Source organism: Aotus nancymaae, unplaced genomic scaffold, assembly GCF_030222135.1.
Source record: "Aotus nancymaae isolate 86718 unplaced genomic scaffold, 86718_ANA_hifiasm-v0.15.2.pri h1tg000059l, whole genome shotgun sequence".
NCBI lineage: Eukaryota > Metazoa > Chordata > Mammalia > Primates > Aotidae > Aotus > Aotus nancymaae.
Window position 1 is genome coordinate 71,846,464 of NW_026988473.1, and position 22,661 is coordinate 71,869,124.

A 22,661-nucleotide genomic window follows, 5' to 3' on the forward strand; every position below is an offset into this window, starting at 1 on the left:
TGCCTGAAGGTGCTCAAGGAGAATTGGATTTCGAAGATCTAGGTTTTAAGAATGACTCCATCACTTGCCAGCTGTGTGACCTCAGACACATCACTTGTCCTCTTTCGGAGTCTTTATCTGTGCAAAGAGGTTAAAGTACATGAGCTTTATGGTCCTTTCCAGCTCAAAAGGCTGTGGTCCTTGTTTATGTTTCAGAGCTCTGACTGCCTTATTCTCCTGTCATACAATTTCTAATAGAAGGCGTCCGTTACTTAGCATAGAGGTTTCATATCCACTGTGAAATATATCCGGGAGATTCCAAAAATCTTCTTAAATCCAAACTGCTAATATTTTACTCATTAAGTTATTATTGCTCACCTACTGAAGATTAACCAATACTCCCAAATACAAAATATACATCGTAGAAAATAACTTCACCAATATCCAGATTTTATCAAAACTCTTATTTATTTTCTCTGAAGTATCTGGCTCATCAAATATCCAAGGATAATTTTAGGATTCACTAGGCATTATCTGAGTATATTCCCTATCATCATTGTTTGTAGTTTTATTTTTAATGGAAATACCTTCAAATGCGATTCCTTCTTAAATAAGTGCTTACGTAGGTAACATAAATGAGTCTTACTGAATCAATGACAAAAATTTTCTGAAGTAAACATAAACTCAATAATGTAGTTATTTTTAAATTTTTATTTTAAAAACTTGAGCATTTATTTTAAAAGTTTTGATAAGTATTGCCATATTTTCTTGTGATGGTACAATTTAAAAATAGGTCTTTGTTTTCACATTGATTTTTTTAAAAATAGCATCTGTTTGAATTACAAATGATTAAGCAAACTCTATTACTTCACAGCTCACCATCTTCCAGAAAATTCCCACGTAATTGAATACTTAGAAAAAAGTGCCCAGTGGTTGACTGAAAAGCATATTAAAAATAAGGGCAATTTTAATTCTAAAAACAAAAATCTTCATATAAATCTATTTGTAAGCTTCTGAAATTACTGCTGAAAGTCTTCAGTCTGTGAATATATCAATTCCCTTTTACGACTGATGCTGATCATTATGAAATACTGGGAGGCATACCCTACAATTTAGGAATTGGTGTGGCTGCCACTGCTATGCTCTCAATTGCACACTCATCAGTTCCTCTGCGGATCCGGAAGTAGCCATCCTCACCCCAGCTGGTGCCCCAGCTATTTTTAACAATCCAGTAATGTATCCCAGAGGCTGAGTCCGTGCCATAGCCCACAAGCAGAACCGCGTGATTAGTCAGCTCAAAGGGGTTGAAAGGGTCTCTTAGACCAGTATGGTGGTAGATTCCCTTGCGGTAGTGGAGGAAGTCATCATAGACTTCAAAAGCAACTGCCATGGGCCCATGATGGACCAACTCAAGCTTCATCAGGGCTTCATTGCAGCCTCCATAGAAACCTCCCACATAGTGGTACTCAGAGGAGTAATAACGAAAGCAGTCTTCCTTCATTTTGCATGGAGAATCAGTGCCTGTGTAGGGGAAGCAAGCCTCTTCCACTACCCCAAAATCTTGGGCATACTTTCCTGCAATGAGGTATGGGAAGCCGCCTTCACAGCCTGAAGATGAATAACACATATGGTTATTACCCCTTAGTAGAAAAAGGTTTATCCCATTTTCTATTTTTTTCTTCTTTGCTCCATCGTTTGCATGTTACTCCTGAAAGGTGTTCTTAGCTTACGTGTCACTTCTTCATCCATCCATTTTCCAGCTAGCTAACTATACTTTCATTGACAGATATTTACTTAGCACCTAATAGAGATGCAGCTATGGCATAGTGGTTAAGTGGCGAGGCCTTGAAGATTACATAGGTTTAAAGCCAAAGCTGTGTGAAGAGTTTAACTTCTCTGTACCTCTGCGTACTTACCTGTAAAATCTAGATGGCAGTAGGTCCTTCCTCATAGAGTTAAATTAGTTACTTGATGTAAAAATAGTAAACGTTAGGTATTATGGCCACTGCTAAGCAGCCAGACCCCACACCTTGGTTCTTTCTCAAGTAAGTCTTTTCCCAGATGACCTCTTACCTTCCTCCTGCAGTCCTGGCTCTATTACACACATCCATAACTCTGTACTTTTTCTTTACTGTTCTTCACACTGTTATAATTAATCTCTATCTCTCACTTAACTGTAAGCTTCATGAGGATAAAGATTGCCTTGACATATTATAGTCCCTAGAGCCTAGAAGTCACAGCTGGTATTTAGTAAGTATTTTAGAAAGAATAAAAGGCTCACTGGAAAATAACCATTCATCAGCAGTTTCACTGGTGAGCTGGGAAATTCCTAGTGGTCAAATCTGGGCTTGACAGCATAAATCTTTAAAATGGTAATGTTTTCCCTCAATCAATTACAGCTGTGTTTTTGACATACATCACATACAGCCTGTTCTGAAAGCCTAAGTACAGAATTTTTTTTTTCTTTCATAACAGGGACTCACTCTGGTTGCCCAAGCTGGCGTGCAGTGGCATGATCTCGACTCACTGCAGCCTTGACCTCCCAGGCTCAGGTGATTCTCACACCTCAGCCTCCTGGATAGCTGGGACTACAAGTCTGTACCTCCATGTCCAGCTTATTTTTTGTATTTTTAATAGAGATGGGGTTTTGCCATGTTGCCCATGCTAGCCTCAAACTCCAAGACTCAAGAGATTCACCCACCCATCTCAGCCTCTCGAAGTGCTGGGATTATAGGCATGAGCCACTTTGCCCAGCCCTAACTACAGAATTTTAAAATTCTCCCAGAGAAAAACCAGTGATAGTATGGTTTTAATAAGAGTTGGGTTTTGGAGACGATGATTAGAAGTGAAATTCCAATGCTTAAAAGCTGTAAGACCTTTAAATTATTAGAAAATCTATTTGTTCCTATTCCCCATCCATAAATAGGGATGATACTTACTACTTCTCAGAGTTTTGAGCATTGTTAGGCAATATATATAAGAGGCAGAGCTCACTCAATATATAGTAACTATTGACATTTTGCTGATGGTACAGTGTATTCCATGAGAAACCATCCATTAAAAAGTGATACAGCCAGACTTACACCCAGGTCTTCTGACTATAGACACTGTGCTTTCTCTACTGCACCATCCTTTTGCCTTTGCCAACAATGGCCAGCTGCACATAGGTAAATAGCTCATAAAGTGGTATCTGTAATGCATCACTTACCTTGAGCATACTGGCTGCAAGACACAACCTCCTGAGGACTCAGGATTGGGGTCTGAGAATTGTTAGTTAGTATACGGATTCTTGCTTCTAGCATACCCATAGAAGCAAATGAGTAGCAGCTGCCACACGATGCTGGAGATGAAAAAGAAAGATACACAATCCAAGAGTCATTTGAAGCCTCACAGAGAATCACGCAAAAACCTTAGTGAATCAGATACATTAATGTTTTTACTGAATGCTGTTGTTCATAAGAATAAGCACAATAAGAAGACTCGACTAACAAGCATTGTTGAGCTTATCAGAGCAACCACTAAGATTTCATCCTTTTTCATCAAAAGACAAACATAAGTTCATGGGACTTTCTTTGAGAATATTTTAGAAGCTAAAAAAAAAAAAACAACCCTCATAACTTCTGAGAATCTTTTGACAATATTCTTGATAGTGATGAAAGGATTTATGTCTACATATTCTGAGCTATCAGGTTGGGAGAAAACTGTGGAGGAATACATGTGGGCTGAGCTTTCAGATACTTCTAATGCAATGAGATGAAGGTTTAGTTCTCTTCAGAATCATGTTGAAACCCCAGTCCCCAAGGTGATGGTCTTAGGAGGTGGAGCCTTTGCGATTAGTGACCTAATACAAAAGACTCCAGAAAGAACTCTCATCCCTTCCACCATGTGAAGTTATACATAGAAGTCAGTCAGTCTGTGAGTCCTATAACCTTTTAACTACTACCATTTCTGATGTTCCCTAAAATTCTCCCCTTAAAATTCTCAGATTGACAATATCATACACTGCTTTTGCTAATGAGAAACTATTTAAATTATGAAGATTAGAAAAGAAGCACTTGGAAGAAATCCCTGTGAATTCATCTAGTATTCAACCTGCTCACTTGATAATGTGTAAAGGTGGCTCAGAAAGAAGCAATGAGCTGTCCAAGGACAAACAACTAATAGACAGCAGGGACGAGTGACTTAATGTGTCTTAATGCAGGGTTAGTGTCCTTTTTAATTTATAGGTCTGTATCTACTTTGACAAATGTTCAGATTTTCTCTCCCTGTCTTGTAGTCACTAGACAGAGCAAAATTAACTTCCATCTTTTGTTTTCAAAGCCATGCAGATGATACCATCCATGGGACCCATCCTTCAAATGATGGAATGACAAAGAACATTGCACACTGTACACTGAATATGTAACTATGTTCAGCAGAACCTTCCAACAGTGAAAAACACACTGAAGTAGGAGTCAGAATTCTTTTTTTTTCCTCCTTTCTTGTTTTGCCCCTCAACCTTTGTGTAACACTAGACAAGGTCTTACAAATAGACCTTGGCACCCCATGAAAGGAAACCAATGTCAAATAAATAACATCCTAAGAGAGTCTGGAAAGGGTCCCATTCTGAACATCCAGCTTTCTCGGCCTATAGCAGCCATGGAAACAATCTCTCTCAGTCTTGGTACTCTGATTATCTGACCATCGATCACTGTGGGAGGGAAATGTCACAAGTGCATTCAAGGGCTCAGAATATGTTCTATTTACAGACAATCACAGGAATGAGGAAAAAAGATAATCTTCAGCAAGCCCCTGACTTGTCCAGAAGAATGTGTCAGCTATCACGGTAATTAATGCCTCATTTCAAAAGGCAAGGCCAATCTGATTCTAAAAGAACCATTTATCTCTTAAGAAGACTGTAAAGATATAAAGAATAAAAAGTAAATCTAGCCCAGCCAGAGTTCTGAAGTAATCAAATTTCTACAATCTCAAATAGATGTTATTTTCATATGGTATAACTATGTTCAGCAGCTCCTTTCAGCAGAGAAGAACACACTGAACCAGGCCTAGGAATCAGGAGTCAGGATTCTTTTTTCCCCTCCTTTCCTGTTTTGTCCTTCATTAATTGTGCAACACTGGGCACTTGACCTTTTGACATTTTTTTTTTTTAAATCTTTTGTGTAAAAGGAATTGGGTGGAACAGTTTAAGGTCTCTGCCTTCCTGCTCAAATAGTATAAACACCGTTTTGAAACAAGACTTAAATGGTCTAGACTTTACACATTATGAAAATACTCTGTATTTTCTAATTAATGTGACCCAGGAGAGACATTTCCCTTGTCTTAAAAATACAGTAATAGATTAAAAACAGCATAGCTGAGAGAAGAACAAAGAAAAGCCATTCTGTCCTATTTCTAAGCTTCTCTTCCCTCTCATACCTCAAAGTATTAATAAATCTAGCTATAAGGCTTGTTCTTAAATCTGTTTTCAAGTGTAAAGGTAAAACCTCATTTGTCCTCCCACTATTTCTTTTTTCTTTAATTTCAATTTGCTCTCTCACTAGAGAAAGCTGTGAATTCCCTTTATTGCAGCTAATTCTGAATTCTGGGTTATACAGAATACTAGCATTGGCATAGCTAGTGGGAATTTTCAAGTAGTCCAACTGGTATGAAGAGAAAATACTTTTTTCTCCAATTTACAATATAGAAAACTAAAAGCAAGTCAAAAGAGGAACCTCTAAGTATATCATTTTCTCAAGTACCTGACAAGATACTACAGATGAGGGATCAATTCAAAAGCAATTAATCCATCAAAGCCCTCTGTTTTGAAATTGCCATTTCTCTGCACCAATCATATTTAAAACGGTCAAAGAACAAAGAACACTGGCGCGAATAACAGCGTTTACCAAGCCATAAGAAAACCAATGCCAAATAATCTGGCTTTAGAGTAACTAGTTTCCTTTTGCTGAATTATTATCTCATACAACTTGTCAATAATGTCTTTCGGGAAGGGTTTGCTAAACTTTGCTACCTTCTCGTATGTGCCCAGTGAATTTTAAAACTGTCTCATTAAAGTTGTTACTTTAATGTACTGCTTGTATGTCTTGCTAAACTGTAAATCATCAGGACAAGGACTATGTCATATTAGTCTCTATTTCCTCTGCCATTAAAAAAAATTCCTAACATATTTTAGATTTTCTGTAAACAACACCAGAAGCAACACTACAACATCAGTAGCTCACATTATATTATGGCAATGCCAACCATGTGCCAGGACCTCAATGATCAAGTCAACACATGATATGTACTATTAATTAATTTTTTCAAATAGGCATAAAAGATCTATTTGGTGATAGGGTAACTTGCAATCTCTTAACATCAACCCTTCAATTTCACTTTCCATTCATTTCTCAATTATCTTCAAATTTCTCTTATTTCTAATTACACTTTTTCAAAGAAGCCCTCCCCAGGAAACTAAGGTAGGGAAGGATTTCAGGACCTATACTTTCTTTAGCTGAAGTGAGCCAGAATAACTGGTAGAAAAGCAAAGAGATGAAACCCTTGGTGGCTGATGAAGAACAGAAATGTTGCTCATTGGCTGTTATAAGCCCTGTGTGGGGCGCTGTACATTCAGAACACTGCAAGCATTCAGTGAGATGGGAGCTTGAAGGGCAGGTGATGATAGTGAGACGCGGCACAGGCCGATTATCACTAAAATTTTAGCAAAGGGAAAAAGAACAGTTTATCTTTGGGTACTATAGATTTATAATCCTCCCAGGAGACACTAATCAGAATGTTTCCAGACACCAAATACTAAACCTATTTTATAGTAACAAATCAGTCATCCATAGTATTATCTTCAAAACGGGCTTAGAAGTAATAAACCTGAGTACGGCATTCAAGTCATTGTTGGCTAACACTCAGGATAACAAGATGTTTCGCCATCAAGTGCAGTTAGAGGACACGTTATGAAATCAACTCACATTGTATCAAATTTCTGAAAATAACCAGTAAAATTCAATGATAGGAATACTTTTCATGAACCTGGCTCTGCACTCATGCCATCGCGCAGGAAGCTGGGTTAATACTTACTATCACATATTGTATTCTAATGTAAAGTGATTTAAAAAGTCCTTATACGGCACAAAAAAATCTACCAGAAAATAAATTTAAGGAATTATTGTATGGGTTCAAATAGTAATTAATGACTAAATTAATGGGGGTGGGGGAAGAGAAGGACAGGTAGCAAAGAAAGATTCCAACAACCCACTTGCAGAATGGTACACAATTCTTTGCTTCTACTAGAATCTTTCCTACCAGGAGGGCAAATAAGTTTGTCTTACCTATCACTCTGATTGTCACTAGCTACCTGAAAAATACATTGAGAAGAGTACTGAAGAAATGTTAAGCTCAGTTGGAAAGATAACTTTTTGCCAAAGTCTGTCATGAATATGAAAGGAAAGAATAATTCATTGGCCACCTATTTTCTATTTCTGTAATAAAGAGGATCATGCCCATTCCATCTAGGCATCCCCGAAATCAAACCCAGAGAAAATGTTCAATAAATTGTTCAGAACAAATTAATAAAAAACTTGGAGATTTCTTTACCTTGGTTTCGAACAGGACTGACAAAATTGATACCATGAACATTTCTCCAGTCCCAAGATGTTGGCAAATTCAAAATCTTTTGCTGCATTTCAGCAGTCAGTGGTGCGGGTTTGGGCCTAGAAAGGAAATATACATTTGATATCAACATATGGTCTTTCCTTTGAGGATGATTTCCTAAACTCTATTATAATTCTATAATTTAACGTACCACACTAGCTAGGATCTAGATTCGGACCCAAAGAGTACTTGTTCTATGAGTGATTCAATTTGTCAGTTATACAACAGAGTTGTGTAAATGGCTTTCATTCACTGTTTCTTTTTCAGGATCTAGTATTAATAATTTTCCCTTGTGAAATGACACTGGTTTTATATATCACTGTGATGTTATTTTTAGTATGCCTGAATAGCTGCATTCTTATTCACTTTAGAAAGGTTTTTTTTTTTTTTTTTTTTAAGACAGAGGTCTTGCTCTGTCGCCAGGCGCCAGGCTGGAGTGCAGTGGTGCGAGCTTGGCTCACTGTAACCTCCACCTCTCGGGTTCAAGCAATGCTCCTGCCTCAGCCTCCCAAGTAGCTGGGACTATAGGTGCAAGCCACCACGCCTGGCTAATTTTTGTATTTTTTGGTAGATGGGGTTTCACCATGTTGGCCAGATGGTCTCGATCTCTTGACCTCATGATCTACCTGCCTCGGCCTCCCAAAGTGCTGGGATTACAGTATGAGCCACCTTTTGACCAAGAAAGGGAGGAGAAGTAGAAGCAGTAGAAGAAGACATACAAAGGGTTTACAGAAAACAGAGGAATCACTGATATTTGACTTAGGAGACAGACACTTTGGTAGCGGCGTGGCTGTAAAAGTGAAGTTGGCAAAGAAATAAAAAGGTCTATGTGAGGCAGGAGAATAGGGTCTGGAAGCAGGGAACGTGAGGCCAATTCACACTGACTTCCTAGAACTAAATAAAATGGAAACACTTCAGCAATGATAGGAATGTGAATGGCTTTGTAACTTCACTCCATCCTCTTCAGTTACAGAGGCCACACAGCCCAGTAGTAACATCTTCTCCATTAACACAGGGTCCATACCCAGAAATGACTTTGTAACTTTACTCCACCCTCTTCATTTACATAGGGCATACACCAAATAACCAATGGAAAACCTGTAGAGGGTATTGAAACCACAGAAAACTCTGTAACCAGGACCTTGAGCTATTTACGTGGGCCCGCTCCCATCCTGTGGGGTGTGCTTTCATTTTCAAAAAATTTCTGCTTTTGTTGCTTCATTCTTTCCTTGCTTCATTTGTGTGTTTTGTCCATTTCTTTGTTTGAAACGCCAAGAACCTGGACACCCTTAACCAGTAACATAAGCGCAACGTACGCTGACTAGCTCTGTAAACAACAGATAAAACTGTTTCATTACAGAATCGCACCCTATATGGCTGTAAGACACCCAAAGGAGAGTTGCCTAGGCCCATGAACGAACAGACATTTTTGGGAAATGAGAAAACTGTTCTAATAGTGGCTCTGCATAAGAGATTTGACACATACATAGATACAACCACAAACACACACACACACCCCCTACACAGAGACCATCACAGCCTGAGACACATTAGACTTCTTGGAGTTTCCCCAAGCCTGCCAAATGCCCTCTCTGTTCTATATCTTTATGCTGCTGCTCCCTCCTGTAACCAAAAGTACCTGTTGCTCACCACTTAGAACTCCCCTAAGAGTTTTTCCTTAACTTCTAATTTTTAAAACTGCTCATAAAGTAGCCTCCACTCACCAGCCCCCAGCGAAAACTCACTTCCTCTTTCTCCCTGCTCCTTCAAATCTCTTGTTACGGTACTACAGTCGCACTGTGGTAAAAATTAGTTTTTCTGTTACTATAAACTATTTGAATTTCTTATTCATCTGGGCATTGTCCTACCACACCGTTCCAATTTTTCAGTGGTTACCAGATGTTTTTTACTAGGCTACCATTTAGTCAATGGCAAAGATTCTTTAAGGGCTATTTCATGCCCTCTACACGTATCCCCAGGTGGTCCTGTCTCTCACAACTTCTCTTAGATATAACACAGGTTAAGAATACATGACAAAATGGAACGGAGATGAAAAAAAGAGAAAAACAACAATTGTTATTCATGAATAGCAACTGTAACTTTGACAATTGTATAGACTAGAGAAATGCTAGTTCAATTTTTCACTAATTTTCTTTCCTAAGACAGTCACATTGGTTGAAGATATATATGATACAGAGATAAATATGAGATGGTCCTTAACCATATGGAAAACAATGTTAAGAGACATAATATATACAAAAATTACTATAACAAATAGAAGTTACAGTAATGCTGTAAAACACACAACTTGAACAAAGTCTAAATAATCAAGGCTCATAAAAAAATCTATGCTTCATAGGTAATTTTATATATAGGATGAGAGGGAAAACAAAGCTTGGACACTTATTGTGAGATTTTTAAATAAAAACTAAGATACAAACAAACTTTGAATGGAAATAGTTTCTGTGGTTTCACATTGAGAGTGTACGTAGAAGAAGAAACTCATTTTTTTTAAAATCTCTCATTGAACACCATCAACACAAAAGACTTCTGTGACCAAAGGCATGTAGGTTTCTCCCCACACATCAAGCAAGCAATCAATTCCACAGTGCATACTATCTGGGTGTCCTCTAACCCAGTTTTGACACTATGTATCTGGAGATGGCATCAGATCTCAAAGGCTGAGGGCTCCATCCAAAAAAACTGCCCCCTACTTCCAATGCCAATTGACTGTCCCAGTTGTTTACCTGTGCTTTTGACCAACCAGCTATAATGGGGGTATCGTATGACACCCTCCTTGAGTTCAATTAATTTGCTAGAGAGGTTCACAGAACTCAGAGAAATACTAACTACTGTTTATTGGCTTATTATTAACGATACTACAGAAAAAACAGATGAAGAAATGAGTAGGGCAAGGTATGGGGGAAGGGGCACACAGCTTCCATGCCCTCCCTGAGCACGCCACCGGGTATGAAATTCCACATGTTCAGCTTTCTGGAAGCTCTCTGCACCCTGTCCTTGTGAGCCTTATGTGGAGACTTCATTGAATAGGCATGACAACCATGTAGAGAGGTGATTAGACAAAAAGGGTATGATCTAAACACAGCAAGGCCTGTCTGTTCAGCATCTTAGCTTCTCTGTGCAGCGTTCCTTCCTTTAGAGTATAGGACAGGACATTTTTGGAAATGAAAGTCTTAAGAGCCAAGGTTAGAGTCCTACCCTGGGAAGGTAAGAGGAGGGCAGAAGACAATAGAGAGAGAGAGAGAGAGAGAGAGAGAGACAGAGAGAGAGAGATTCTGTTTTCTGAGGCCTACTTCTGAGGCTTAATGTGCCCCAACATTAAAAGACAGTAACAAGGGCTATGGGAGTTATGAGCCAGGAACTGTGGACAAAATCCAGTATGTATTAACTAATTTTCCTGTTTAAACCTAAGAATATAGTAATATAAAGGATAAAAAAGACATTTAAGTTTGGCAGCGTAATGTAATTTCAGGGCATATAATTTTATCACTTACTATCTGTGTAACATTTGGCAAGGAACCTAACATTACGAAACTACAGTTCACTTCTATTAAACTGGGTATAATCATGTTTACCTCAATGGGTTGTTATGAAAATTCAATGTAATAATGGGTAAAAAGTGCTTAGAACAGTGCCTTTCTCTGATAAGCCCTTATTAAAATGGCAGCTGTTATGATGATAACATCTATGTCATTAACAGGATTAAATAAGATGCTGATACAGTTTAAAGAAATTATCTGGTACAAAACAGTCATTTCAATATTAAGTTCCTTTTTTCTGCCATCCTATAAGGCAGAGATTTGTGCATCAATGTACACACACATAAAATAAAAAGAATGTGAGAACTGAGGCTTAATGGTGTTGTCAAAGGTGTCTGAACCAGAGCAACTCCATCTTGAACAGGAGCTGGCTAGCTGAGACCTACTGTGCTGCATTCCCAGCCAGTTAAGGCATTCTAAGTCATAGGATGAGACAGGAGGTCAGCTCAAGATACAGGTCATAAAGATCTTGCTGATAGAACAGCTTATGGTAAAGAAGCCAGCTAAAATGTACCAAAACCAAGATGGCAATGAGAGTGACCTCTGTCTTCTTCAGTGCTACACTCCCACCAGCGCCATAACAGTTTAAGAATGCCCAGTGCGGTGGCTCATGCCTGTAACCCCAGCATTCTGGGAGGCCGAGGCGGACGGATCACCTGAGGTCAGGAGTTCAAGACTGGCCTGGCCAACACGGCGAAATCCCATCTCTACTAATAATACAAAAATTAGCTGGGTGTGGTGGCTTATGCCTGTAATCCCAGCTACTTGGGAAGCTGAGGCAGAAGAATCATTTAAACCCGAGAGGCGGAGGTTGTAGTGAGCCAGGATTGCACCACTGCATTCCAGCTGGGCAACACAGTGAGACTCTGTCTCAAGTAAAAAAGGAATGCCATGACAACATCAGGAAGTTACCCTATATGTCTAAAAAAGGGGAAGCATGAATAATCCACCCCTGTTTAGCATATAATAAAGAAATAACCATAAAAATGGGCAACCAGCAGCCCTGGGGGTTGCTCTTCTATGGAGTAGCCATTCCTTATTCCTTTACTTTTTTTTTTTTTTGAGACGGAGTTTCGCTCTTGTTACCCAGGCTGGAGTGCAATGGCGCGATCTCGGCTCACCGCAACCTCCGCCTCCTGGGTTCAGGCAATTTTCCTGCCTCAGCCTCCTGAGTAGCTGGGATTACAGGCACGCGCCACCATGCCCAGCTAATTTTTTGTATTTTTAGTAGAGACGGGGTTTCACCGTGTTGATCAGGACGGTCTCCATCTCTTGACCTCGTGATCCACCCGCCTCGGTCCTTTACTTTCTTAATAAACTTGCTTTCACTTTGCACTAAGGATATGCCCTAAATTCTTTCTTGCATGAGATCCAAGAGCCCTCTCTTGGGGTCTGGATCAAGACCCCTTTCCAGTAACAATGTGAAAATGAAGAGAGAAAAAGAGGAGTCTGGATGAAGAGGTGAGAATTACAAACATTTTAAGTACATGATACATGATTGGCTCTTAATCTTTTGGCCTACGTTCTTTACAAATCTAGTGAAAGATCTAGATTCAGAAATGCTCATAAACAATAAATTTTGTCTGTAATTGCAGCAGTTTCACAGACTCCCTATATCTCAAGTTAAGAATCTTAGACAGTTTCTATTATCTCGTTGGATTCTTATAACAGAACTAATTTATATACAAAAATGCTAGTGAAAATCAGGCAGCCAGACTATAATATCTGCTGTAGTATTTCCTACTTCACTCAATTCTATCTCCTTATCTTAAACCTTCTATGAAGTTTTAGTCATAAAAACAGTCCTTCATAAAGCCAGCTCTTCTCTGAAACAAAAGTGTTTGGCTGGAGGGAGAAGGGAGAAGGGGATAAGAGAACGCTCACATTTCAAAGTGTTCTAGTTCATAATGTGCCCATATGCCTCAGAAACATGGCGCATGACAGGCGGTGAAGGAGCTGTGACTGAGGCTCACATCTTTCAGGCAGGAGCCATAGTCCCCTACATTCAAGTGCTAACACTTCTCCTCTTGATGCTTGTTTGGATTTTTGTGGTTGAGTAGGTCGCAGCCTCCTATCTCATACAGACACATTAGGACTTCGCTTTTGTGAATATGAGAAGGGGATATGATATACTCCACTTTCCAATTTTGATTAACTAGAGCATCTCACAGACAAGAAATTCCCTAGAATAAATTTTGAGAAATACTGCAAAAGATTCTTTTAAGAAAAGGGTAGAATTAGGGGAGGATGCCATCAGTTGGATAGGAAAAATGCCTCACCTTAGCATTACTAGTCTGCAGATGAATAAGTCAGTAATGTTGATATGGCCAGGAGACAGCAAAATACTGGGTAGAAGAGGGCAGTTCCTCAGCAAAAGCCCCACCCTCAGGCCGAGACCCAAGGCCCTAAGTGAAGACAGGCATTTCTGTTTCTGCACCCAAAAAGGTGCCTTTTGGCCCACCACACCCCTCATCCTTCCCCCATATAAACCCAATATCTTAGTGGGCACAGACACAAGCAGCTGTGATGGGAGCGGAGGAACAGAGCGGCACAGAGCTGTGGGAATCAGTGGGGCAGCACGGCAGAGAAGGAGGGAAGAGGTATCTGAACCCAGCGGAGAAGAGGAACAGGGGAACTCCAGTGAAAGAACACCTTTCCACTCCATTCCCCTTCTTCAGCTGAGAGCCATCTCGCAGACAGCCACCTCTACCACGCAATAAAACCTTGCACTCATCCTTCCAGCCCAGGTGTGATCTATTCTTCTGGTACACTGGGCAAGAACTCAGGCTGTCATAACGGCCCCCTGTCTTTGCCATAAGGCACAGGGTCTACTGAGCTGATTAACACAAACCATCTGCAGACGGGAAAGCTCAAAGAGCACGCTCTAATACATGTTCACTTGGGCTTTGGGAGTCCTCGACACCCATTCCTAGACACTGCTGTGGGGCCAGAACCCAAAAGCACACCCCATGGCCTCTGCACCTGACCCTTGGCATGCTCCCCCTAGGGGTTCGGGCAGCAGGGCAGCGGGCAACCAAAGGAGCCAGGAGCCACAATGCCCTGTCATATGCATGTGAGGGGGATAAGGGAATGCTCACATTTCAAAGTGTTTTCGTTTTTATTAAAAAAACTAATAAATTAGTAGCCTATTCAAGTAACACAAATTTGAACCATGAACTCTACAGATATTAGAGGATCAACCACTGTATTCTCTGAGAATTGGAGAATATGTCAATGTATTAAGGAAAAATAACCTACCTATATAATTTTTCAACTTCTGCAAGCTCCCCATTGCTTTCCAATTCCTTACCCCTTAGTCACATGATCCTAAAGCAGAGTATGGCATTATAGGACTTATCCCTGGCCATTTAGCAAATGTTAAGGAACTATATTAGGTAGATGTAGATTCTAAGCTAGGTCCAGCTATAGGTTTGGAGAAATAAATTTTTTTTAATTCCCTAAATTTCTGACTAGACAGATTCAAAGTATTATGGTATAGTTTGTCAAACTAAGAAATACACCATGGGGCATATGGGTTAAGAGTATACGCCACACTGATAAATAACTTTTTTTTCTGGACATCAAAACATAGAGAAGATTTTGAGGTTTTTTTTGTAGGTGGCAAATTGACAATTACCGTAGGCAAGTTGAGGGCTATCTGAGGCAAAGGGAACAGCGCAAATGAAAATGAAAGTTTCCATTAATTGTGTGTCATATTGTTTGAAAGCAGATCAAGGTGGTAAATATAGTTATGGTCATAATTAGATGGCTTTGGATACCAGACTAAATTTATACATTAAATAGTGGGCAGTAACACAGTCCCATAATCACCTAACGGGTTCTCCTTGGTCACTGCCTACACAGAGCTGATTGTCAAGACAGGGAAACTGCAATAGAAAACGAGTTTAATTCACATAGAGCTGGCTGTATGGGAAGCTGGAGTTTTATTATTACTCAAATCAGTCTCTCAGAACTTGGTATAAGAGGATAAAACTAGAAGCACCTCATCCAATAGCTAAGAATGGGGACCAGGAGAGGTAGAGACCAAAGAGAGAGGACCAAAGAGATACTAGGCATGAAACTGCCTTGGCAAAAATTCTATCAGTGAGAAAAATTACGTGAAAGCGATCTTAGCTAACCCACCCCACTCCTTGCCTTCCACTTAAATATTCCTGGGCTATTGGACCAAGCTAACTTTGGAAGTCATTTTGGCTATAGGTTAAATGACAATGGGCCTTGCCCTGAAACTCAACTGCTTTTGTGAAGCTAATGAAGGCCATCGGGCTGTGGGAAAGAGAGGACCTTGAGTCCTGCTAAGGCACAGACATGAGAGATTGTCAGCCACTATTCCAGAGGTTGTAAGACATGCCCCCAATTACTCCAGCAAATAACATCATTATTGTAGAACCTAAGACTGCCTTTTTCAAATATCTTTTCAGGGTTTTCTTTTTTTTTAAATTTTGTTTGTATGTATATATGTATGTACGTAAATATTTATTTATTTACTTATTTTTGCATGTCTGACACCCATGGCTCTACCTGGACCCAGCAATCCCACTCCTATGGCCCCACCTAGAAACAATTCAGCCCACAGGAGGACAGCTTTGACCCCCTCTGATTTCACCTACCCCAACCAATCAGCAGCAAGCACCTGTTACCTGGCCACCGCCAACCCTTCAAACCTGCCTTTGAAAAATCCCCACCTATGAACTTGGACAAGATGATTTGAATATGAACTCCATCTCCCATGTGGTGTGGCCAGCCTAGTGTCTATTAAGCTCTTTCTCTACTATTCTGCCATGGTCTTTCTTCATGCAGCAGGCAGGAAGAACCCCTCAGGCAGTTACAGGCAGGAGGCTAATTCATACCATGGTGAAAACAGGACACAGCTCCATGCCAGAGTGTAGAAAATGGAAAGGGGGCAATGGAAACAACAGACATAGGAAAGAAAAACTCAAAAATAGGACTTGGAGAGTGATAGAATACGTATCAATAGGAGAGGAAGATGGTTAACAGATCACATAAAGATGTCACAAATGGGATGACGAATAAAATGGTGAGCAACCCCAGTAGGACTGGTTACGGGGGAGGATGGTATTCAGCATTCATATTTTTATTAATGATAAAGTGAAGTGCTTTGTTACCTTGGGAGTCTTCGACTGTGGCCACCACTTCTCCTAATCATATCTCCCAGGGTAAGAGTCTCATATTCCATGTATGTAGTTGCAGTCCAAGACTTCTGAATGGCATTGATAGCTTTCACAAAGTTGTGGTCATATTTGTAAAGCCTACTAAAATACCTGTCCCCAAAAAAGAGATCATTTCAGATACCATCTTTACTGATGCAGAGTAATTAAAACAGGCATTTGCACTCTGTGCCTAAGTGGAAAGTGGTACAACCTTTCAGGAAGGTAATTGGCAATATGTATCAATAGCCCAGAATAGCCTCACATGTCTTCTCTAAAAACAGAAGTTCAAGTTAACTAAGATGCGTGTATAAGGGTTTTCCATGAAGTACTTTAAAACTACTAATAGATTGTAAATAATCTACATAAATCTTCTAAGGGACTGATTAACACTTCATTTTCTATATAATATAGTCATTAAAAATGTCTAGAAGATTAATAATAGCGAAGAATGCTCACAACCGCATTAAATATAACAAAAGGAAATCAAAGTTTATACAGTCATGATTTATCAACTTTTACACAGTAATATATATGTATATTATATATGCATAGTAATGTATATGTATGTGTATATATGTATATGTGTGCACACACATACACACACACGTGCATGTACACACTATAAACATATTTTTTACAATGCCAAACATTGTGACTTGAGTGGTGACATGAGATGCCCAACTTTCCCCTACCCCCTACAGTTTCTACAGTGTACCTTTATAACCTTTTTAATAAGAAAAAAAAGAACAGCAAAACCTGTATGCAACATATATGCAGCATGCAAACATTATAACCATATGATATAAAAACAAATTATACTTTATGGAAGTTTGGTTTATACCTGTTACTCAGAATTTATTTCCTGAACCAATATCAGCAGCAGCACCTGAAAGTTTGTTAAAAATGCATACTTCAGGTACCCAGCCCAGATCACCTGATTCAGAATATGCACTTTTTTATACTAGATCCCCAGGCAATTCACAGTAACATTAAAATCTCAGCTGTATTGGTTTACCTTACGCCAAATGCTTGGATACAGATGTAAATAGACTTAACACACAAAGAGCATATTTACAAAGCAGAAAAACTCAGAGAGTTAATTATTCACTTAATTCAAACATTTATCATACCTGTGTGCTAGATGCTAGGAATTACAGAACTCACCATATTATTCCTATTTAAAAAGATTCTATGGTTTGCGAGTGACTCACTATCTAAGATTTCCATAAACACTCAACTATGCAGAGCAAGATATAACTAACCTGAGTAACATTTTAGACATACTGCAAACTCTTTCTCTTATAAATCATGTGTGTAGAGAGAGAATTTTGATACGGTAGAAAAACCTGAGCACACTGAAAATAACCAGAAAAACGTGCAACCAGGTTGATAACATTTTCATGTTTTTATCAAAGTTCTTTCCCACCTGTTGCAAAGCGTGAAAAACCAGAGAGGTAACTTTATCAAGCAGATTATAAAACTTTATCATATTTATGACTATACTAACACAACAACAAAAACAAGTTACAGTTGTTTCATTGTTTCTTTAGGCACAAGAATAAATTTTAAATTGTAAAATAAATACTTCTGAGATATTTTCTGACAGGGAGAGTCAATATTTCATTGACTGTAGGTATTTGAGGAGCAGTAGCCAGCTCTACTTCCCTTACTTTACCATAGCATCTAGCAAAACCTCATGTGCTGATATGTGCATTAAATAACAAGATAGCATCCTAGGTCTTAAATACTATTATTTTCGGTATTTAAGATCCAAAGAGATTAAAAATAATGTATCTTACTATGGGATAACAGATCATTAATAGCTGAAAGAGACCTCAACAGAAGTTCAATCCCACACACTCATTTCACAGGTGAGGCAATGTAGACTCTGAGCACTCTGCTTGGGAGCTTCACTAAATGAGACAATTGTCTGGAATATCAGATAGAGTACAAAGAGTACATAGCATATCCTAAATGGTAAGGTGCAAAGTAAAAAAGTTAAAAGGAAATGTGTAGCTCTAGGATCAAGCCAAACAAAGCTATTTTAAACCTAAACTTAAAATGAAGGGGATGAATTAGTCTAGATCTTGTTCAGCACTTGTGCAGACAATTCATTCTGCTTTAAATCATCTCTCTTACCTCTGTGCTGCAGTCATTCATTGCTAGTGTTGCCTGGCTTGGGATGATTTGTACATGTACATTTTTAGTGGTTTTTACAACTACATCAAACAGGTAAGGTAACAACATTTCATCTTTTCCTTCCAAAACTAATGAAGTCTTATTTGAAACCTCCTGTTTGTGTGGTTCACTGTTAGTTACAGCAGATTTAATTTAACAGAAACCATTAACTGCAGGTTATAGTCTAAACTGTGTCCCCCTCAAGATTCATATGTTGAAATTCTAAACCCCTGTATCGAAGCCCTGTGACTGTATTTAGAGACAGAGCTTTAAAGAGGTAATTAAGGTGAAATTAGGTCATATGAGTGGGCCCCTATCCAATATGACTGATGCCCTTATAAGAAGAGATTAGGACAGTCAGAAAAGACTGTTTAGGGGCACAGTAAGCAAGCAGACATCTGCAAGTCAAGAAGACCTGGAAGAAACCAAACCTGACAACACCTCAATCTTGGACTTCCTGCCTCCAAAACCGTGAGAAAATAACCTTCCTTAAGCCACTCAGTCTGTAGCACTTTGTTAGGACGGTCCTCGCAGACCAATAGGCTGTGTAAATACTAAGAACTTGGATTTCAGTTATTCATGGTCTTGTTTAAAAGTTGCTCAATTAGTATCACCTACACTTCTTACATCATAAACATATGTATCTACATGTATCATGCAACACGTTATTACATGGCAACAAATAAAATGTTTTTCTTTATTAGTAATTTGCAATTCTGTGGTCCATTACATGATTTCATTTAAAGTAAACATTGGTCCATTACTTTTGGAATACTTTGAAAAAATACTCTCAATTATATTGGTCAATTTATTTTTCCAGTAAAGTTTACATAGCATGGCTAATATTTCTAAGCCCAATAAATTTTGTAGAATCAAACTAAAATTCCAAGAATGTATACACATGTTCATATATACTATAAAACAAAACAAAACACATGTCTCACTTGTAACAACTCACTTTTCCTGAGAATTCTTAAGGTCTGGTCTGTTGACATACACATTCTCAGAGGCAGTTCCCACCTTCTTTCCGGTGAAACAAGCCCAGTTCCGGCCCAGCACATCATGGACCCACCCAGCCATTGTCTCGTTGCAGTAGCTGGTCACCTTGCCGCCCTCTTCTTTATACTGCAAAAAATAAGGGAAAAGAAAGCCAAGTAAAATCTGTTTCAAATTTCAGGTCCATTTCCCTGGCTCTCATTCACCGTAAATATGCTCCTATTCACCCTTTGTTAATCAAAATAAAAACTTCGCCCTGACAGATTACATTCAAAGAATTATTCTAGAAAAAGAGGAGGTACAAACTTCTCTGTGGTTAGCACTGTTGGCCACCAAACAAAATGTATATAACAAAGCACTTCTAGGAATGAAGGGCAAGGAAAAAAACTAAAAAAAAAAAAAAAAAAAGAAAAAAAAAGGATTTGCCACATTCAAAGCATTTTTCAAAAATGACTTCACTTAATCCTTACAAAAAGACTATGAGAATGCAGATGACAATAATCACATTTTACCAAAGACAGAAAGAGCTCAGAGACAATTAAGGAGCTCCTACCAAGGCAACAGGGCTGTTAAGTGGCAGAAACAGAATTCTCCTCAGTCTATCACTACACTTTTCCACTCAGACAAGGTCCACACCAGGAAACTACAAAAACAAATGATGAGCATTACCTATAGAAAGAAACAGAATCCTTTTTTTTTCTGTCAATCTCTCAATTTATTGGCATAATCTGATCATGAGAGGGCTAAAGTAACCTGATTATTAAATATACTCTTTACACTTTATTTCACTAATGTGAACCTTTGTCTTATTTTGATGTTAAAACTAAAAAAATAACTATTAATTTAACAGATCCAGGATTTGAACTAAGATGCTTTGGCTCCAGAGTCTAGTCACCCTCATGTTAGAACATCTCCTCATGGAGGCGGGACACGTGATCCAGGATGACTGCGCAGCGTGTGGGAGACAGAAAGGGAAAATGCTGTGCTAAATCTCTGAGGAGAGACTTGGGCACAGACAATGGCAAGCTCTGACTTAATTTAATAGAAAAGACTATCTGTAGAACCTTGGGCAAGATCTTACTAGGCTTTAGTTCTCTCGCCTGTGAAATAAGGAAACTAGAAAAAAAAATCCTCGAAGCTATAAACATTCTGGGATTTCATGATCAAATGCAGGGTTTGGTAAACACCTCCTATAATGGCCAGACAGCAAATATGTTATGTGTTACAGGCCACTTAGTTCTCTTGCAGCTGTTCAACTCTGCCCTTGTAGCACAAAAGCCATTAAAAGCAAGACAAACAAATTGGCACAGCAGTCAATTATGTTTCTATAAAACTTTTATTTACTAAAACAGGCAGTAGGGTGGTTTTGGCTCCACAGGTTGCAGTTTGTGGACTCCTACTGTACTCTAATACACATTATTTCACTTGTTTGCAGAGGTTGGCAAACTCCTTTTTTTTTTTTTTTGAAGTGGAGTCTCGCTCTGTCCCCAGGCTGGAGTACAGTGGTGTGATCTCGGCTCCCTGTAACCTCCATCTCCCAGGTTCCAGTGATTCTCCTGCCTCAGCCCCCAAGTAGCTGAGACTACAGGTGTGCACCACCATGCCCAGCTAATTTTTTTTTTTTATTTTTAGTAAAGATGGGGTTTACCATGTTGCCTACGATGGTCTCAATCTCTTGACCTTGTGATCCGCCTGCCTCAGCCTCCCAAACTGCTAGGATTACAGTCATGAACCCCGCTCCTGGCCAGCAAACCTCTTTTTGAAGGACCAGATAGTAAATATTTTAGGCTTTCAGGCTGGAAGACCTCAGTCACAGCTACTCAACCTAAAAGGTGTGCAGGGAATGCATGAATGAATGAGCTAGGCTGTGTTCCGATAAAACTTTACTTACAAAAGATGCTTATACTTTGCCAACCCCCAGAGGAATGTGTAGGCTAAACTACACTGAAAGTTAAAATTACCTTATTGTATCTCATTCTCTGAATTCAAACCCAATTTAGGGGAAGAGTTAAAAATGTATGGCTTTAGAATCCAGAAAAACAAGACTTAAATTATGGGATTCACCACTACGTTATAGAGCACAGGATATGTTACTTTGGGCTACTCATATCCACATCTTGCTTTTATCTTTGGTGATATTCATGATTTTTTTTTTTTTTTTTGGACACAAAGTCTCACTCTATCACCCAGGCTGGACTGCACTGGCAAGATCTTGGTTCACTGCAACCTCCACCTCCAGGTTCAAGTGATTTTCCTACCTCAGCCTCCTGAGTAGCTGGGACTACAGGTGTGCGTTACCACGCCTGGCTAATTTTTGTATTTTTGGTAAAGATGGGGTTTCACCATGTTGGCCAGGCTGGTCTCAAACTCCTGACCTCAGGTGATCTGCTTCCCTCAGCCTCCCAAAATGGTGGGATTACAGGTGTGAGCCACTGTATCCGGCCAGTGGTTCATGATATTCTGAAGCCCATATGTCTACTTCTGGTGAAGAATGACTGCACTAGCATGAGTTCAGTTCCCAACTACTCAAGTCCTTGCTAAAACCCAACTCAGGATGAAGAACAAGGAAACAAAGGCCCAGGACATTGCTGGGCAGCAATATGAAAGGGTGTGTTGTGTGAAAAGGTTAATAACATAACTTTTTATACTAAACTATGTAAAACTTCTATTTTGATAGATGAAAACCAGTCTAATGTGGTAACATCATAGGATGCAGCCTAAACTTCATACTCTCTGGCACTGGCTCTTGATCCTATTCTCTTCTCCTGGGTTGTATGCTGTTAAGGTAGGCCAAGTAGGGTTAGGCAGATACTCTCTCCCACCTCTGCTGTTTGAGGAAGCAGTCTGATCATGTTTCCAGAGTTCTTAAGAGCTACTTTATAGAAATTGTCACACATACACAAACAAAATGCTTTTACACAGGAAGACATTCACTGCAGTATAACAAATGTTAAAAACCAAAACAAAAAACAAAAAACATGTCCTACAAAATGTCCAAACGTAAAAAGTATTAGGTAAATAATTTATTCAAAGGAATATTGTATAAATTTTATATGATAAACCTGAGTTCCATAAAAAAGGGGTGAGCAAACTAAAACTGCAGAAGGCTGCCTACTTC

General features: G+C 39.1%; 1 protein-coding gene across 1 annotated transcript in view; it reads right to left on the reverse strand.

The window, feature by feature from the left end:
• Nucleotides 1-670: 670 nt before the first annotated feature.
• The window catches only part of CTSC (cathepsin C), a 45,495-nt gene continuing 23,504 nt past the window's right edge, over nt 671-22,661 (reverse strand). Inside the window, exons 3-7 of the mRNA XM_012444823.2 lie at nt 19,506-19,672; nt 16,325-16,480; nt 7,564-7,679; nt 3,188-3,319; nt 671-1,587 (exon numbers count right to left, since the gene is read on the reverse strand). Coding sequence (XP_012300246.2) covers nt 1,085-1,587; nt 3,188-3,319; nt 7,564-7,679; nt 16,325-16,480; nt 19,506-19,672 — 1,074 coding nt within the window. The 3' untranslated portion in view covers nt 671-1,084. The remainder of the gene's footprint in view (nt 1,588-3,187; nt 3,320-7,563; nt 7,680-16,324; nt 16,481-19,505; nt 19,673-22,661) is intronic.